This window comes from Penicillium nucicola (assembly GCF_028828085.1).
Source record: "Penicillium nucicola strain IBT 29836 chromosome Unknown utg000008l, whole genome shotgun sequence".
NCBI classification, from domain to species: domain Eukaryota; kingdom Fungi; phylum Ascomycota; class Eurotiomycetes; order Eurotiales; family Aspergillaceae; genus Penicillium; species Penicillium nucicola.
This window is the reverse complement of record NW_026643132.1, coordinates 1566632-1582887: the sequence shown is the minus strand read 5'-3', so window position 1 is coordinate 1582887 and position 16256 is coordinate 1566632. Positions and strand designations below refer to the sequence as shown.

General features: G+C 50.9%; 7 protein-coding genes across 7 annotated transcripts; 2 read left to right on the top strand and 5 right to left on the bottom strand.

The window, feature by feature from the left end:
- Nucleotides 1-85: 85 nt before the first annotated feature.
- N7511_008087 (Zn(II)2Cys6 transcription factor) lies at nucleotides 86-2647 on the bottom strand (the record flags this gene model as incomplete). Its single annotated transcript, XM_057130464.1, has 10 exons — nucleotides 86-181; nucleotides 240-531; nucleotides 578-752; nucleotides 803-1137; nucleotides 1190-1210; nucleotides 1265-1382; nucleotides 1433-1466; nucleotides 1514-2297; nucleotides 2389-2452; nucleotides 2503-2647. The coding sequence occupies 10 exons, from the start codon at nucleotides 2645-2647 to the stop codon at nucleotides 86-88; spliced, it is 2064 nt and encodes a 687-aa protein (XP_056982247.1).
- A 347-nt stretch (nucleotides 2648-2994) lies between these two features.
- On the bottom strand, nucleotides 2995-4081 carry N7511_008086 (cupin domain-containing protein; the record flags this gene model as incomplete). The annotated part of the gene is made up of 2 exons (XM_057130463.1): nucleotides 2995-3729; nucleotides 3779-4081. 2 exons carry the CDS (start codon nucleotides 4079-4081, stop codon nucleotides 2995-2997), a joined length of 1038 nt encoding a protein of 345 aa, XP_056982246.1.
- A 619-nt stretch (nucleotides 4082-4700) lies between these two features.
- On the top strand, nucleotides 4701-6062 carry N7511_008085 (DUF3500 domain-containing protein; the record flags this gene model as incomplete). The annotated part of the gene is made up of 2 exons (XM_057130462.1): nucleotides 4701-4914; nucleotides 4987-6062. The coding sequence occupies 2 exons, from the start codon at nucleotides 4701-4703 to the stop codon at nucleotides 6060-6062; spliced, it is 1290 nt and encodes a 429-aa protein (XP_056982245.1).
- Nucleotides 6063-6521: 459 nt separating this feature from the next.
- Nucleotides 6522-7442, bottom strand: N7511_008084 (uncharacterized protein; the record flags this gene model as incomplete). The annotated part of the gene is made up of 4 exons (XM_057130461.1): nucleotides 6522-6710; nucleotides 6780-7088; nucleotides 7180-7241; nucleotides 7343-7442. The coding sequence occupies 4 exons, from the start codon at nucleotides 7440-7442 to the stop codon at nucleotides 6522-6524; spliced, it is 660 nt and encodes a 219-aa protein (XP_056982244.1).
- An 853-nt stretch (nucleotides 7443-8295) lies between these two features.
- N7511_008083 (U6 snRNP complex subunit PRP24) lies at nucleotides 8296-12276 on the bottom strand (the record flags this gene model as incomplete). Its single annotated transcript, XM_057130460.1, has 4 exons — nucleotides 8296-9378; nucleotides 9429-9662; nucleotides 9716-12150; nucleotides 12180-12276. The coding sequence occupies 4 exons, from the start codon at nucleotides 12274-12276 to the stop codon at nucleotides 8296-8298; spliced, it is 3849 nt and encodes a 1282-aa protein (XP_056982243.1).
- A 774-nt stretch (nucleotides 12277-13050) lies between these two features.
- Nucleotides 13051-14086, top strand: N7511_008082 (mitochondrial 54S ribosomal protein uL22m; the record flags this gene model as incomplete). Its single annotated transcript, XM_057130459.1, has 2 exons — nucleotides 13051-13084; nucleotides 13146-14086. The coding sequence occupies 2 exons, from the start codon at nucleotides 13051-13053 to the stop codon at nucleotides 14084-14086; spliced, it is 975 nt and encodes a 324-aa protein (XP_056982242.1).
- A 247-nt stretch (nucleotides 14087-14333) lies between these two features.
- N7511_008081 (phosphoglycerate mutase family protein) lies at nucleotides 14334-15745 on the bottom strand (the record flags this gene model as incomplete). The annotated part of the gene is made up of 3 exons (XM_057130458.1): nucleotides 14334-15278; nucleotides 15342-15551; nucleotides 15659-15745. 3 exons carry the CDS (start codon nucleotides 15743-15745, stop codon nucleotides 14334-14336), a joined length of 1242 nt encoding a protein of 413 aa, XP_056982241.1.
- Nucleotides 15746-16256: the final 511 nt, after the last annotated feature.

Sequence of the window (16256 nt, the reverse complement as noted above, 5' to 3'; positions counted from 1 at the left end):
TAACACAACAAGTTGTAAATATATACAAATAAATAACGATTGGCCATAGAATATAGCAACAACAAGTGTCGTGATAAGAAATGGATTACCCGTCCAACATTGGTAGACCTCCGATATCATCGAAGAGACGGGCAATACCCTCGAATGAGTAATCTGGGAAACCGAAGCCGTAGGCCCATTCCTATATCATAGTCAGATATGTCGATCAATAACGAGGAAAGGGTGGCATTAAAACATACGGGCACTTCAAATCCAGACCCGTGGCTTGGTTCGGCGGAAACGGGGATTTGATCGCCCACTGCCGTCCCTGCTGTTGGTTGAGGGCCAGCGGAAGCCTTGAAATCCCTGATGTATTGTCTGATGATCTCTACTGATTTGCGAGCTACCACAGACTCGTCCATTGCTTCGAGAATTTCCACCCCCATTTCTACTGAGCGAAGGAGCGGCATTGTTTCGTTGCTCATGCCTAGTTTGGACATAGGAAGGAGGAGGGTGGATGTGGCGAACATTACGTAGGTTGTGTTGTACCACCTTGGTGAAGTTAGTGGGAATTCATACATTTAAGGAGATATCATACCAGCATCGGAAGAAAGTGTGGACTCGATAGATATCGTGAATCACCTGAATAGTCTTCATGGCAGCATCCAGACATTTGTCGATTGTCTGGTCCAATTCGTTTGGCGGATGTCTTAGTTTGCGAGTGAAATGGCTCAAGAAGGGTCTGAAGAGCAGCATTTTGACATTATAGTACCCTGAAACAAATGTTAAAGAGAGCCAAGAGTTGCTAGCGGCATAGACTCACGAATTCCAAGAACAAGCCGTTGTCTCCGTGCCCACTTCGGATCACGCAGAGCACTGCGGGACATTCTGTAACCAGCAATATCTGGCTTAATCTTTTCAGGCAGTCGTGCAAGCCATCGATCCATTTCCATCTCTATTTGAAGGGCAAGTTGTAATTTCTCTTGCAATGAGATGCGGGAATGGTAAATCTGGACGGATACACGTCGGATAATCTGCGCAAAGTCAATCATCCATGGGATGATGGCGAACTCAGAGTCATCCCGCTCTGGAATGGCGCGGTTGTGATATTCATCCATTCCGAGAGTATCGGGTCGTCCGACTGAGAAGCTCATTTCACTGCTTTGCGTAAGTATAGCTTAATGAGAAATTTAGTATTATGCAGACTGACATTTCTAGAGAGAAGAGACCCCTATCAAACAAACATGGTCAATAGCAGATCAAACAATGAGGTGTCGCAACTTACCACCAGGTCTTCGATATCCAACCGGCACGTTGCACGTTATCCCCTGGACACGGGACTTCCCGATTAAAACCAGCGGAAAGACACGTACGCACAGCCAGACCAAGATACATATAGGCGACTGGATCCATATTAACATTTTGACAATGATGATGCACGTTGACAACTCACGGTTAGGATTTAGCTCATTCTGACAGACTTTGGCCTGATTTCGGGTAAGCTCCAGGTTCAGACTCCGAGGTAAGAACATACCATAATGTAGAGACACTGAACCGTCTCGATATCATTCGAAAACTTCAGATGATTCAAGTAAACCTGCGCCTCAGCAAACAGCTTCCGACTCCATTCAAAACGCCCCAGGCCAGCCAGGGTCCCTTCATCCCAAACTCGCACCAGAGACCCAAACGACAGAATACTCAAGTATAACGCAACAAAACTAGGCTCAGGGGCGCGCGATCGATTAAACCAAAGGTCATTAGCGCGTAAAAGGAAATCCTCCTTATCAATAAGCGGGTGAATGAAATGGATATTCTCAAAATAACCATTCATAAAAATATGAGCTTGATCGAAATAGTAATTCTGCTGTTCAATCGACAGCATCTGCCCCGGTCCAGCGGTGCAAGAAGGCGAAAAGCTGGGATTGTGCAGTGTCGAGATGAGCGAGTAATCAGCCGCACGTGGATACGGCTCTTCATGACTCTTAGGCTCGCGCGACTTTTTCAGATGGCCTAGAATCGCCGCGGAGGAGGTACTGCCGTGGAATTCGACGCCGTTCGTGTGGTGATTGAACTCATTCAGCTCGTCTTCTGCACTCTCCGTGGATTGCTCTCGTGCCTCGTTGACTTTGGCTAATTCCCGGGGCGTGGATCCATTACGGGGCATAGAGCATGGAGTTGTTTCGGCTCCGTCTGGTTGGTTTTGACCAGGGATCTTGGGCGCGGCGGGCGAAGTTCCCGATATGACGACTGAGCCGCCCTCCACCGCACGAAGTCTTGATGTCAGTTCTTCGACCTTCTTCTCGAGGTCGACAACATAGCTGTCGGGTTGTTAGTGTCCAGTAGTTTTGCGCGATATGGGTATGATCTCAGGGTCCACTCAAAGGAATATGGTCCGGGCAGAACACTCACGTTGCGGAGCGACTGCTTTCGCGCTCGCGATAATTGCCCTGGTAGACGCAAACAAGGTCGCTTTCTATAAAAATGAGTAAGGTGCAATCCTTGCTGGGTTCGCATGAAACCCACTTTTACAATGCAAGCAGGGATATTGCTCATCGCACTTATACTTCTTCAGTCTGCATCGGTCGCACGCCTGCGCAGCGCGGGGCCTCTTGGCGCGCTTCGCAGACTGCTCCTCGGCCAGGGGAAGCGGAGACTGTGTATTTTGCATCATCTAGACATCAGGAAACAATGTGATGTATGTCGAGGTTACAGTGGAGTCGAAGAGGATAATTGGAAGTGGCCGGGATTTCCGGGGAGAATGAGCTTCACGTGACGCATGGGGGGAAATGCAAGCCAAACTGAAATCCGGGGACCAATCGTTTGATGCGGGGTGAAAGAGGCCAATTTGGGGCTAATCGGTTGGTGGGGGCGAGAGAAAGAGAGAAAAGAGTTCAGATTTGAAGGTGGAATTGCATGTTCTAGTCGGAAATTGTTGAGGTTGGGAGGTGGCAACGCTATATTCGACTAACTTATAACTTATAACTTATACAGTCTAACAGATCAAAATGGTCTCGGCTAAAATTGCACATTCAACCGTGCTGCTGCTGAATCCACTTCAGACTGTTCATATTCTGGTGCCTGGTCGGGCAGCACGGCGCCCTCAAATGGCTTGCCAGCAGCGTGAATCAGTGACTCAATACCATCGCCATCACTGAAAGAGTGGAACTTGACAAACTTGCTCTCAAAGACGAGGGAGAATGCCTGTCCAGCAGGAATAACAACAGTCTCACCCTCACGGAAGACAGCATCATCAGCACCTTGCAACTTGACCCGGAGCGCACCCTCCATAATTAGGAAGCAGTGATCCACCGTGGGGAAAGTCATATATTTGGAGAACACAGTGTTGTCGTAATCCTTGGAAGACTCAATGCTGGAGATGGCACACACCCCAGAACTCTGAGTTGTAGTGACAAAGGGACGAGACATTACACCTCCGAGCATCCACTTAGGACCGGTATTCGCGCGCAGGAAGTATCCCGCTGGACCCTCGGGTAACTTCTCATCTTCTTTCGTCCACTCAGATACCGGGGGTGGCACATGGTGAGGCTGGAAAACAACATCGAACTGGCCCTTAGCGGCCATGACCTTGGGAATCAGAAGAGATTTCAAATCACGGTTATCATTCTCGGGAACGAGGACTCCTTCATAGGGCTCTGACACATGACGGAAGAAGTCGACCCAGTCACCGGGAGTGATCAAGCCTTGAAGCTCAGTATGGGGGCCAATCATATCGGGCATGTGAACAATTTTCTGCGCTGGAGGTTAGCATGAGCCTAAATGGTGTTGATGGTTTACATACCGGAGGAACATAGGCAAAGTCACCCGGACCCATAATCCGGCACTGGTCTCCATTATAGAGCTTCAAGAAGCCCTTTGTCACCAAGAATACATCGTGTGCGTGGTCGTGGTAGTGGAAGCCGGGGGCATCGGAAAGAACAGCACCGCTTGTGAACACGGCCATCAATCCACCGGTTTGCTTTGCAGAGGTCAAGATGCGGAAAACACCTTTGCTGCCGGGGATAGTGATGCGCTCTCCCTCCAATTGAGGGATGGCATATGGGACCCGCGATGCAGGAGGTTGGTTTGTGAATTGTAGTGACATGATATGAAGTATATGAGATGTGATGTGTCAAAGTAGAAGAAGATCGCGGGGGTCTGGGGACTTAAAGCTGTTTCTTTTTTTTCTCGGAATATTTGGGATGCGGGGGAGAATCCGAGGGCGGACAATCCGTGACCGGAAGATCCGAGTCCAAGAACGATTCTATCTAAAAATTCTAGTTTATATTAGATTCATATATTCTTGCCGAGACCAAGTTATAAAAGGATGCGTTAGTGGATGGCGGACCGTTGGCGATGTGGCGGGGAAGAAAGGCACTTGAAGCCCAACTCACTGCCATGAGCTATTTCCCCGTTCCCTATGCCCACTCGACCACAGCTCCCGTGAAATGTCCTCCAATCCCACACGAAGAACATGCAGTGTTTCCATGAGACCAGGAACCTGATAAATGCCTTTCCGGAGCATCCGGATTGGCCAACGTCCAGCTTGCCACCGAAACCGAACGGATAAGAAATTTCCCACAATCCCCACAAGCGTGGGGATGTCTCGTCGCCTCACAGCTGTGGGGTTGTCGCAAGCTATAATAGCTGTTGGGTCTTGCTTTCTCTTCAAGTCAATTCCCCAGATTCCGACGATTTCGTGTGATCAACTTTAATTTATCAATATGGCGAACCAGGCAACCTTGGAAAAGCCCACGGGCGAGTACCGCCAGTATCTACCAGACCTCAGCCTGAAGCGCTTCGAGGTGATGTGCCAGCAAGATGCACACGAATATGCCCATGATTTCAAGACAGGACATCAGCCGCCCTGGCTGCATGCGCTGTACATGCATTGGTTGGATCTATTGCAGGAGCCGTTCAAGGGTGTTACTACGGATGGTAAGTACAATTGCTGCTTCAATACCATATTACATTATATATCATATACAAGAAGTCTAACAGAACCCCCAGGAACCGTCCGCCCAGATCTATTCACGCTCCAAGACGAAGAAGTGCCCATCCAACAAATCGTCGACGCAACCAACGCAGTCACAGCCCAACTAACCGACTCCCAAAAAGAAGCCATAAACTACCACATCGACTCCCCCCACTGGCGCACATGGTCCAATCCCGAATTCCTACTCGCCCACAAAGGAATCCGCCTGGACGAAGTCACCCCTCAAATCCGCGACGCAGTAATGACCGTCCTCAAGACCACGCTCTCGCCCGAAGGCTACGACAAGGCCGTCAGCGCCATGCGCATCAACCACTTCCTCGGCGAGCTGGTCAACTCCACCCGCGTGATGAACGAATTCAGCTACAACTTTGTCCTCTTCGGCAAACCCTCCACAACCAGGCCCTGGGGCTGGTCATTCTACGGCCACCACCTGTGTCTCAACATCTTCCTGTACAAGGGCCAGATCATCGCCTCGCCGTGGTTCACCGGCGCAGAGCCGAACGAGATTGACGCCGGCCCGCATGCCGGCACGCGCATCATGCAGCTCGAGGAAAAGCTCGGCCTGCAGCTGATGCAGTCTCTTTCGGCCGAGTTGCAATCCTCGGCTCGGGTCTTTGCGCTCATGAAGGATCCAGCTATGCCGCCGGGTCGCTGGAACAAGGATGACCAGCGACACTTGTGTGGCGCGTATCGGGATAACCGGGAAGTGCCATACGAGGGCATTCTGGCGTCGACTTTTAGCGACGAGCAGAAGGGTCTAATGTATGGGATTCTGGAGCAGTATTTGCTGTATCTGCCTGCGAAATCGCGGGCGTTGAAGATTGAGCAGATTCGGGCTCATGAGGAGGAGACGTATTTCTGTTGGATTGGTGGATTTGGCGATGAAGATCCGTTCTATTATCGCATCCAGAGCCCGGTTATTCTTGTGGAGTTTGATCATCATTCTGGGGTTTTCTTGAATAATGAGGAGCCGAAGAAGTTCCATATTCATACGCTGTTGAGGACGCCTAATGGCGGTGATTATGGATACGCGTTACGGCCTTTGATTCCTGCTGTTGAAGGGTTGAATGGGAAAGAGATTGTTTGGTAGGTCAAAGCCAAGGTTGCTATTTCTTGATCTGGCCGTGATGTATAGTTTTTGAGATTGGGGCTGTTTTGTGTCATCTGCTGCGTGTGGGTGTTACTTTTTGTTTTACTTTTTTCTAGAGTGGTGTGCCTGGCTGATGGTGTATTGTTGTCTATAAGGTCACCAAAACGATACACGAAGATATGATTGATTGAATGATCCGGAATGATATGCAGGGTGGTAGATACATCAGAGATGTCCATAGAAACAAAGACATAATTTTGTCCGTCATTCGATTAGTTGTAGCATATTCCCGAGTAGAAAACGACATATCCATCCCAAACGCCAAAAACATATCCGAACGAAAGAAGAAAGAACCAAATAAAACAGCCTATATATGGCATATGACAGCATAACAACCTGCCCTGTTCATCATCCGTGTACGCGTAAACCTCGCCATATATTAATACTCAAGAGCAGCATTTAAGAATTCCTCAGCTCATCATGGTCAGGGATCAACTCATATCCACCTTCAGAAGGAAGGACCTTGGCAGCCACAATAACCGCGCCTGCGCAGAAAAGGCCAATACACCAACTGACAGTGCAAAAGATCCAAGACTGGTCCAGCTTCCAGCCGACGAAAAATCGATCCTCGTTATCGAAGAGATATGCCTGTAGACAGGAACAGTCAGCCTCGATCCCACCAACAAAATTTATCAACGAAGAACCAAGTCAACATACCACGATCGACATACTAGCCGCCTGCACAACAACAGATGCCAAAACCAGCAAACTTAGAATCCCCCATCCGTTCTCGCGTAGCCGTTTCCCACCAGAGAGAATGACCAGGTATGCGACAATGCTAATGCCCTCCAACACAACAGCAAAGGACATCAGGAACCCGACAGACCGCCACATGGAACAGAAGTATCTGTCTTCGCCGTGGCAGTCTTCGCGTTGAGGGAAGCTTTCGCAGGTATCTGTGAGCGAGGAGCATCGGCGGTGGAGACCGTAGGAGTAATGGTGGGCGGGCTGGGTGGAGCAGATCAACTGTTAGCCTGGAACTTTGATACTCAAGCTTAGAGCTTAGGCTTGAAGCACAAGTCTATGAGACTGCGACTGCGACTGGATGGAAAGATACCTTTTCACTGTGATAGCTAACCCATTTCGGAACGATGATCGAGGAAAGTGTGAGACCGAATGCTAGTCGCCGGGTTTGGTTAGCATTAGATCATGGCACATCTGGCCCAGACACAGCCCAGACTGATCTCAGGTCCTGATCGGAGTATTGGACAGCAACTCACAGGCAAGGAAGATAACAAGTGTCGCCGAGTAGACAATAGTCTTTGTAAAAAAGCCGGTGTAATTTCGATCCGTGCCGCGAGGCACTAAGTTGAAATCCATGGCTGCCTACCCTTGTCTGCCTGGATTCGAGTTGAAAGTGATTGTATGGATGTAGGGAGTAGTTCGTGCGATAGCGGCCTGCGCATCGGACGGACGTATGCAGGTGATATAGAGGAGAAGACCAGGAATGCGAGTAGTTGGAGGAGAGAAACAAAGGAGGGGGCTATGGTGGTATTGCAAGAAAGTCCGGGGGCTCAGATGCGGGCCGATAAGCTCACCGCTAGAGATCACGAGGTTATACGGATTAGGAACCACCCTGCAATATAGTACGGCGATACTACCATACAACAATAGTCCAATAGTCCAATAGTGTAGTGCAATGCGGGATATAATTTCACTTGAATCGTTCGACATGTACTTGGCTTCCCCGCAAGCCAAATCAAGGCAGATGTCCATGCGCTATGACGATCGCTGCATGTGTAGGATCCAATCGGATGGCCGTTTTGTATGCAGTGGTGGTACACTTTCAAGCTTTTTGTCTCACTGAAGAATTAGAGAGTCATTTGTTACCGCCAATCTTACAGAAGCTACGATTACATACCGATGTCGGTGCTGTGGAATAGAGTATCACTCTTTGGGCGTCGGAGACAACCCTTCGGATAAGACATCATCATTAAAACTAGAGCAAAATACAGTCATAATGTACACGACGGCATGGTGCCACAATGGAAAAAAATGAGGGAGAAAGAATAGGTCATGGCATGGCGCAAAAGGCCGATCCGAATGAGAACATGCGGGTCTTGAGCGAAGCATCAAGATCACCGGAAATCATAAAACGCCAGCCAGATACATGCCGTATCAAAAAGAGTAAAGATAAAACAATTGCGCCAGGAACTGTCATTGCACTTGCACTTCATTCCGGGCGGCCTCCTTGAAGCATAGCGCGGAAATCATCGTTGCTCTTTTTGGGCTTGCTGTCACCATCCGTAGTGGTGTCCATCTTGTCCGAAGTCGCCGGCGCAGGAGGCTGCTTTTCACTGGGAGCTGCGGTGAATCGTTTCTGTCCGAGGCCACCTTTTCGGCCTCCGCGCGCGCCAGGCTGCTGGGGGCGTTTGATCGGTCCAGCAGGCTGGAGGCTGATCTTCTTCGTTGGAGCTTCGTGTTTGAGCGAGGTGACCTTGCTGGTCTTTTTCTCGGCATGTTGTTGCTTCAGCTCATAAACTCTGCCCACATGCAGCGGGCGTCCAGGGGCAATTTCTTTTCCTTCAAGCGCCAGCGCGGCTTTACCAGCGTCGTGAGTGTCGACAAATTCCACCACAGCACCTTGATGGTCCGGCCGCAGAGATATTTTGACCAAGTGGCCGAACGGCTCGACAAGGGCGCGGATGCGATCTTCATTCACGGTGTCGGGGACGTTCATCAAGGCAATTGTGCGCTGGCCATGCTCACCGACCGGTACTTCCAGTTCACCTGGGCCTGTTCCGTTGGCCTGGTCCTGGGGTGATCCCGCTGTAGCAACTTGAGAGATGGTGGTGTTGGTGGTGCGCTTGGCCGGGCCACCAGCTTGAGCAAGTTGGACACGAAGGGGACGCGTCATAAACATTTTCTCATGCATTGCGAGGGCATCATTAGCTTCGTCTTTAGATGAGAATACAATGGAGCCAAAGCCCTTGCTGCCACCGTCGGGCTTGCGCTCAATGTGGACCTTTTCAATGGTGCCATACTGAGTGAATGCCTCCTTCAGATCTTGATCGCTGGCCTTCCAGTCAATATTAACAATGTAGAGTTCTCTGCCATCGTATCTCGCACCGCTGCGAGCAGCTTTCTCTGTGGGGTTAGAGATCTTGACGACGAGCTTCCTGCCTTTCTCATTCGGCATTCCATTAAGCTCTGTAGCGTGATGGGCCGCAGCTGAAGTGGCAAACTGCACATAGCAGAAGCGACGGCTGGTATCGAATTTCAAGGAGGGTAACCTAACGTCAATCACTTCACCATACTAGTCATGAGTTAGTAAAGATATGATAGAACCACACAAAAGGTACATACCTTGGAGAAGAGGTTGCGGATGTGCTCTTCATCCGCAGTGGAAGCAAAGTTGGTGACCCATAACGTCGTGTCCGCTCCAATCTGTACGTCAATGATATTTTCGGTGTCGTTGAAGCGTTTTTGATCACGGGTCACGGCAGTAAGAGCCTCGTCCTTGGTTTCGAACTCGATGATCGCAACCTCGGAGTTCTTGTCGTCTCCCTTTAGCAATCGAACACCGTTGATAGTACCGATCTATACCTATAGTCAGCAGATATCCAAAACTTCAGGTGGAATAGGCAACTCACATGACGAAAGAATTGTCGAACCTGATGCTCGGTAGTGTCGCGGGGTAGATTCTTCACAATCACAGTAGCGTGCTCTCGGTCCCGTTGGAGAACGGCAGGGCTCTCTTCTTTCGGTTCTTCCTTGACACTGACTTCTTCATTGCGAGCCTTTTTACTTGTTGGCATGTCCTCCGCATCGTCGCGCTTTCTCTTCTCATGAGAAGGAGCGGCATCCATGGCGGCCTCCCACTGCTGTTGTTGCTGCTGCTGGGCCAATGCCGCTTGCTCCTGTGCCTCACGTTCTCGGCGAGCAGTGACAGCTCTCATTGCTTTCCGGGTCTCAATAACAGCCATCTGTAGCTCGTCCGAGTCCTCGTAATCCTCGCAGTGAGTAATATAAGTCTGGACAATCTTGTCCGGCCAATCAAGATCGGTTCGCTTGAGCGCTTTCTTCAAAACGGCAGTAGCGTAGCTCGGGTTGGGAGTCCGGCGCGCAGCATCAACTGTTGCTTCTCCTTGAACGAACTTGCTCCAGCAAATGAGTTCCCATCCGTAATAAGCAAGCCAGAATTCATAGCTGCTACCACGGCGGGCCACAAGGCCCTTGAAGGTCTCACGCGCAGTGTCCCAGCTACCGCTTTCACTGGAAAAACGAATGTAAATCCGCTCCAGGCGAAAGAGGGGATCGCCCTGGTACGCAGGGCCGTACTTCTTTTCGCCAAGTTCTTGTACGCTCTCGATGGCCGAGCGGATACCAACTTCGGCGACATCCAAATCCTCGTCCGTAGATTCCGAAAAGAAGGCACGTCGGCGAAGGTAACTACACCAAGTGACATGGACCTTCAGAACCTCTTCCAGCCCACCGGCGTCGAGGAGTCCAGTGCTAGTGGCCTTGTGTTTGATGTCAGCGATGATTTGGAACGGCAGGTTTTCTCTCTCCGAGCTCAGTAGATACTGAGACCAGAGGTTTCCGGACCAGGGACAATGGCGGGTCGCACGATCAATAGTCGCGATGGCTGTGGTAGAAGTACGACGGTTCAGCGATTCACCGATGAGGAACATGACATAGTCTTCCCAAAGAGACACATCGGTAGGGTAGTGAAGGACGGCGCGCTGGTAGATAGCATTGACGAGGTCGAAACTGAATTCTCCTCGCTTTCGTCGATCACGAGTCAATTCCCATTCAATGTACTCCGAGTAGACAGTCCACTCAAGGGCACGATCACCAGACTCTTGCACCTTGGCTAAGCGAAGTTCAAATTCCTCGCGTGAGTTGTAAAGGGTCTTTGGCTCCGCAGCCCGAGCCACCGTTTCCGACATGATTTCCTCATAATTGGCGTTGCAATAGCTCGAAACAAAGCCTGAGAATTTCTGGAAAGTCTGGTCCCAAGTAGCATGCGGGGTCTGAAGACGGACATCGTAAAGTCCTCGAAGGCGATTGATCTTCTCCTGCGAAGGAGTGCGGGCAATATCCTGGGCATACAGATCGAGCAGGCGGTCCCACACCAAGTGACTGTCGTTGATTTTCCACCTGGTAGCATCTGCACCTCTCTGCCATACTTGCAGGACTGACTGCCAGGTAAACACCTCGCGGCCAATTGTCCGATCTTCCTCAGTCCATTGACTGGAGCTAGCCTCGCCATGGGCGGAGTGGTACAGATAAAGCACCCATTCGCCGTAGATATTCCAGAGTTTTGTGCTGCCAAATTCCTCTTCCACCGATCGCTGGCACAGTTCCATAACAGCAATCCGACCGTCAACATCATGAGCAAGCATACTCTCATCTTGAATCCATTCAGCCCAGAGATCTTCTCCCATAGCGAAAAGCTTGTCCATCTCTTCGCGGGCTGTCTTCAAATCGTTCAGCAAGTCGTAGCGCCGTGGGTCGCCATGTACATCAGGATTATTCGGCGGGTAAACGTGATTAACAAATCCTGCATGCAGCAGTCCGATGAATCGCACGTGCGCATCGTGCGTGTGGGGGTTCAAGGAAATTTGTTGGAATAATTCGGTCGCCAACCGCTGCGCTTCAGGTTCGAGAGAAGTCGCGGCGTAGGTCCTTTTCGAGGGATCCCGTCCGTCTGACATGGCGATATCGAAGGAGATTCGGGAGGTAGGGGTATTGTGGTTGACGGAGTTTACATGGGGGTGAATAGTCGACGGAGAGAGCTGGTGCTCGTAAGATTGGGTGTTTCGCAGCGCGCTAGCAGCGTTCGGACGCTGCGGTTGGTGGTGCTGCATTGAGGCCAGGTCGGCCAAAGTGTCCATCCCAGGTGTAGAGGCTTGTCTCGACGGTGGACCATCGGTCACAGGCGATGTGCCATTTCCACCACCTGTCTTGGTTCCAGCCGAAGCAGCGCCATCTGTAGGCGAAGATTCTGGGATCCCAGAAGGGGCGTATACCTGTTGCGCGAGGGGCGACGACGTCTTTTCCTTCCGTCTCGGGCCCGAACGAGCTCTTTGGAGAGCCTTGTGGGGGAAGGACCTGCAGCGGGCGCTGCGTTCGAAGTGGGAGCGGGTGCGGGCGTCGAATTTCCAGACTTCGGATTCGAGTCCGACGAGAGGAGGAAATTGATGTCCATGTTGGTGGGAGGATGGAGCTAGATCACTCGAGTTGAGCGGTTAAGGACAAAAGTACCAGAAAGGTTTGTCACCGTCGAATATCCACGGATAGTGCTGGAAGTAGCAGAGATCCAGATCATACGACAGTCTTGAAGTTCCTCAACAACACGTCCATTCCTGCATCGACCAGCGCAAGTTGTGTCCAGGTCCCCCTCCTCGTAATTCTGAATGCAAGTGACGTAGGATATTTACACGACGCAGGTTGCGCGACGAACTCAAGCTTTTCTTTCGCGGTGTTGATCTGGCGATGGTAGGTCGAGAAATCCAAGGTCCAAAGGAATGGGCGTTCTGAAAGGAACGGGGAATGGCCGAGCCGAGGGACAAGAGCGCGAAGCGAGATCTGAGAGCGTAGAGAGATCTCAAATAGGAGCGAAGAATGTGAACCGCAGGCTAGATGGCCTGGGAAGGGGAGAGGGATGAAGGAGAAAGACAAAAAAGAGAGCGAAGAACTGAGGATGAGGGCTAGTGGATACTGTGGAGATGGGTTAGGAAGAGAAATAGTGACGATGCGCAAAAGAAGAGCGCAAGCTGTCCGCGTCTAAAGTCCAAGTTGTAGAGCAGGCAGTTCTCAGTGTTCTCTTGCCTCTTCCCCCCAAGTCGCAAGTTGCCTCTTTGACGCTATTCTGATCGATCATACTGGGTGTGCCTCAGGCTGCGGCATCCCGCACAGACCACAAGTGCAGGGAACTTCATCTTTTTTCCCGGACTCTCTGCATCAACAACCCAACACAGCCATGGCACTTTATTCTTCAGGGATGGTCCGGACAGGTATGTTATGGGCTCAATTGGTTCGTTCTCTTTGCTGACCTTTGTTCTTTTCTCTCTCTAGTAGCCCGGACCGGTGTCACCTTCGTGCCCCGACGAACACTAGCCTCAACCCCCATCCGTTCCGCGGATTCCAATGCCGACAAACCCTCAGGTGGATGGTGGTCCAACATGAGGAACATGATCGGTGGTGGCGTGCCAACAGCTCAAGTCACCCAGCGACCCGCAGCCCCCAAGAAGGATGAAAGTTCACTAGGCGCCAAATCGATCTTCGGATCTGACTTCCAACCGTCCAAGGGCCAAATGCCCTCCAGGGGACAAGGAGCTCAAGAAACTAAATCTCCACGCGATAACAACATTATGCAACGAGGACTCCAGCCAGATCCCAACACCCAGTTGAGTTGGGAGAGAAAAATGGCCGTCCGCGAGATCCGCAAGCGAGGTCGTCTACCAAAGCATGTCCAGATCAAGCGCACCGAGCGCGAATCGCTCTCCAAATCCGTTTTCTTCAAGACGTCAGTGAAGAAGCTGGGTCCTCTGGCCCGACAGATCGCCGGCAAGAACATCGACGAGGCTATTCTCCAGATGCGCTTCAGCAAGAAGAAGGCCGCCCAGGATGTCTTGGGACACCTCGAACACGCCAAGAACGTCGCCATTGTCCGCTCCGGTATGGGTATCGATGACGCAAAGGAGTCCAAGCCCCTTACCGTCATCCTCAAGAGCGGCGAACGCAAGAAGATCGAGAAGCCCACCGATATCTACATTCAGGAGGCCTGGGTTAACCGTGGCCCGTACGGACGTGAGATGGACCACCGTGCCCGTGGTCAGATTAACATGATGCGTCCCCCTACCACAGGTATCTCTGTCCTGTTGAAGGAGGAGAAGACTCGCATCCGCGAATGGGAGGACCGCGACGCCAAGGCCCAGCGTGCTCGCCGCGACCAGCTCTGGACTCAACTGCCGGATCGCAAGATTCCCACCCAGAACCAGTACTACAGCTGGTAAATTGTGATACTTTGGCGTTTGTATTATTTATATCTAGCTCTTCGGGTTACGCCGTCGAACCATCTGGTTTCATTTGTCTTGCCATTAGCCAATTCGGCGAGAACTATGCATTTTGGGACAGAGAAAGTCGCTCGCGACTTCGCATCATTCCGAAGCCGAGTGACCCATGTACAATACTGAATAAATTTCCCATCAATACTTTCAATCTCACTCCCAGATAGATTTATCTCTCTATTCACTGTCTACTTCATTTCCCTTCATTTGGAAAAGCCTGCTTATTAACAATAGCCGTAAACTCCTCCATCTCCTCCTTCGTCGCCCGTCCCCCCGAAACCGCACTCATCAACTTAGACAACCGCCCATCCCCATCAGCCCGTTCAAGCAAAGCCATAAGCGTAGCCATAGAAGTCCTCATCATCTCAGGATCGCGCGCAGAGCCAGGCGCAGACGCAGCCGCAGGCGTAGGCGTAGACTGCACCGTCTCTTTCTCGGCAGCAACAACAACAGGAATAACACCCCCAGTTGCAAGCGGGAACCGGCGATGCCCAACAACCTGCAAGATACTACTGATAGCACCAGAGTGGGCAGTCATAGAAACGAAGATATTGTCATCGGAGTCGAAGACATCGTCCAGGAACCGACGCAGTCGAGCGTCACGGTCTTCGTCTGATTCGCGGGTCTTCGCGTCCCAGAGTTCATCCGTTTCCGTGAAACCTGTTTCTAGGCTGTATTCTGGGTATTCGGATTTGATAGATGTTGCAGGAGACCGCTTGTCACAGGTGTGTTGGCCCATTGTTTCGCGGAGGAGCTGGGTTAGAGTCAGATATTGTTGTAACGTTATAGCATAGCATAGCATAGCATAACATATACAGTATACCATCCATAGACATGGATTTGTACTGTGGAATGCTCGGAGAATAACAGAGTAACAGGGGAGTAGATGACCAACCTCCTTGACGATAGGCTTGAACGGCTCCGTGCCAGGAATAGGCAAACCGGCAAAGGTGACCTGGGCCGTAGCCAGACACCTGTTCAAGGGACTAACATAGTAAGTCTGCGGCGCTGGAACGCCTTTCTTGATCTGCTCGGTCCAAGCAGCGTGGGCGGTCTTTGCTTGGTCGATTCCCTTCTCGGTAAGGCGGGCGTCGACCCAGCTTCCGTGCTCGTCTCCGTCTAGGAGGGACCAGTGTTCCTAAACGGGGTTAGTAATCAAAGTTTTACTGGGCTCAAGGGTCAATTCAAGGTCGTTACGTACATCCCATGCTTTCGTGCCATAGCGAGTCTCGGCGACGTTGTGGACGCCTTCGCCGTGTCGTCCTAGGAAGAGGACTTTGTATTTTTGGTGGGGGTTGGCGTTGAGGGTTTTGATGTGTTCGGCGAAGGATTGCCATTGGCTACTTGGGGTGTTTTCTGATTCTTTTTCTGTGTCGTAGGACTTGGCGATCAGGCCGAAGTCTGCTTTGGCCTGGTTGGGTGCATTAGATTGAGGATATTGGTGTTGGGTGTTTGGGGGACGTCATCGCCTGGCTCCACCGGGCTGATATCTAATGTAATTGGCGTGGGTTTACTTACATAGTCGAAGGTGGCTGGGTCAGTGGACGGGTCATCCTGCAGGAAATAACCTGGAACTGTGGTGTAACTGTACTTTGATTCTGACATGGTGGTTGGAGAAGAAAGAGATGTTGGGACGGAAGCTTTAGGGCTCAACGTGGGGCTGAGCTTGGCGGGACCAGCCTGGTTTACTGCTGCATACGATGGACTAGTGAATGGGGACGGGACTTTTAATTATAAATAAATTCGTAATTTTATGATCTGGGGTAATTTCAATCCCATTGAGCAAGTCTACTTTAGACGTATTTCTTATACCAACAATGATATCATGGTTCTTGGTCCATCATTCTTTTCATCGACCAACCTGAGCTCCGCAACGGAGCTTCATCTGCATCGAGCTTGAGCGTGTAGGCGCTCAAAAGCTTACGCTTTCCTTTATACGAACCCCACGGTTCGCAAACCTAGCTGATGCAAGCCTTTCTTAGCAGACATCAGCAGTCTACCAGAGAAAGATAGACACTTGTCAACCAAGTTCTCCGAGCACAATGCCAAGGATTCCGGCAATTGCCAGACACCTGACAAGTTTCGAAGACCAGAAAGCGCGAGACCTATGTTGTAA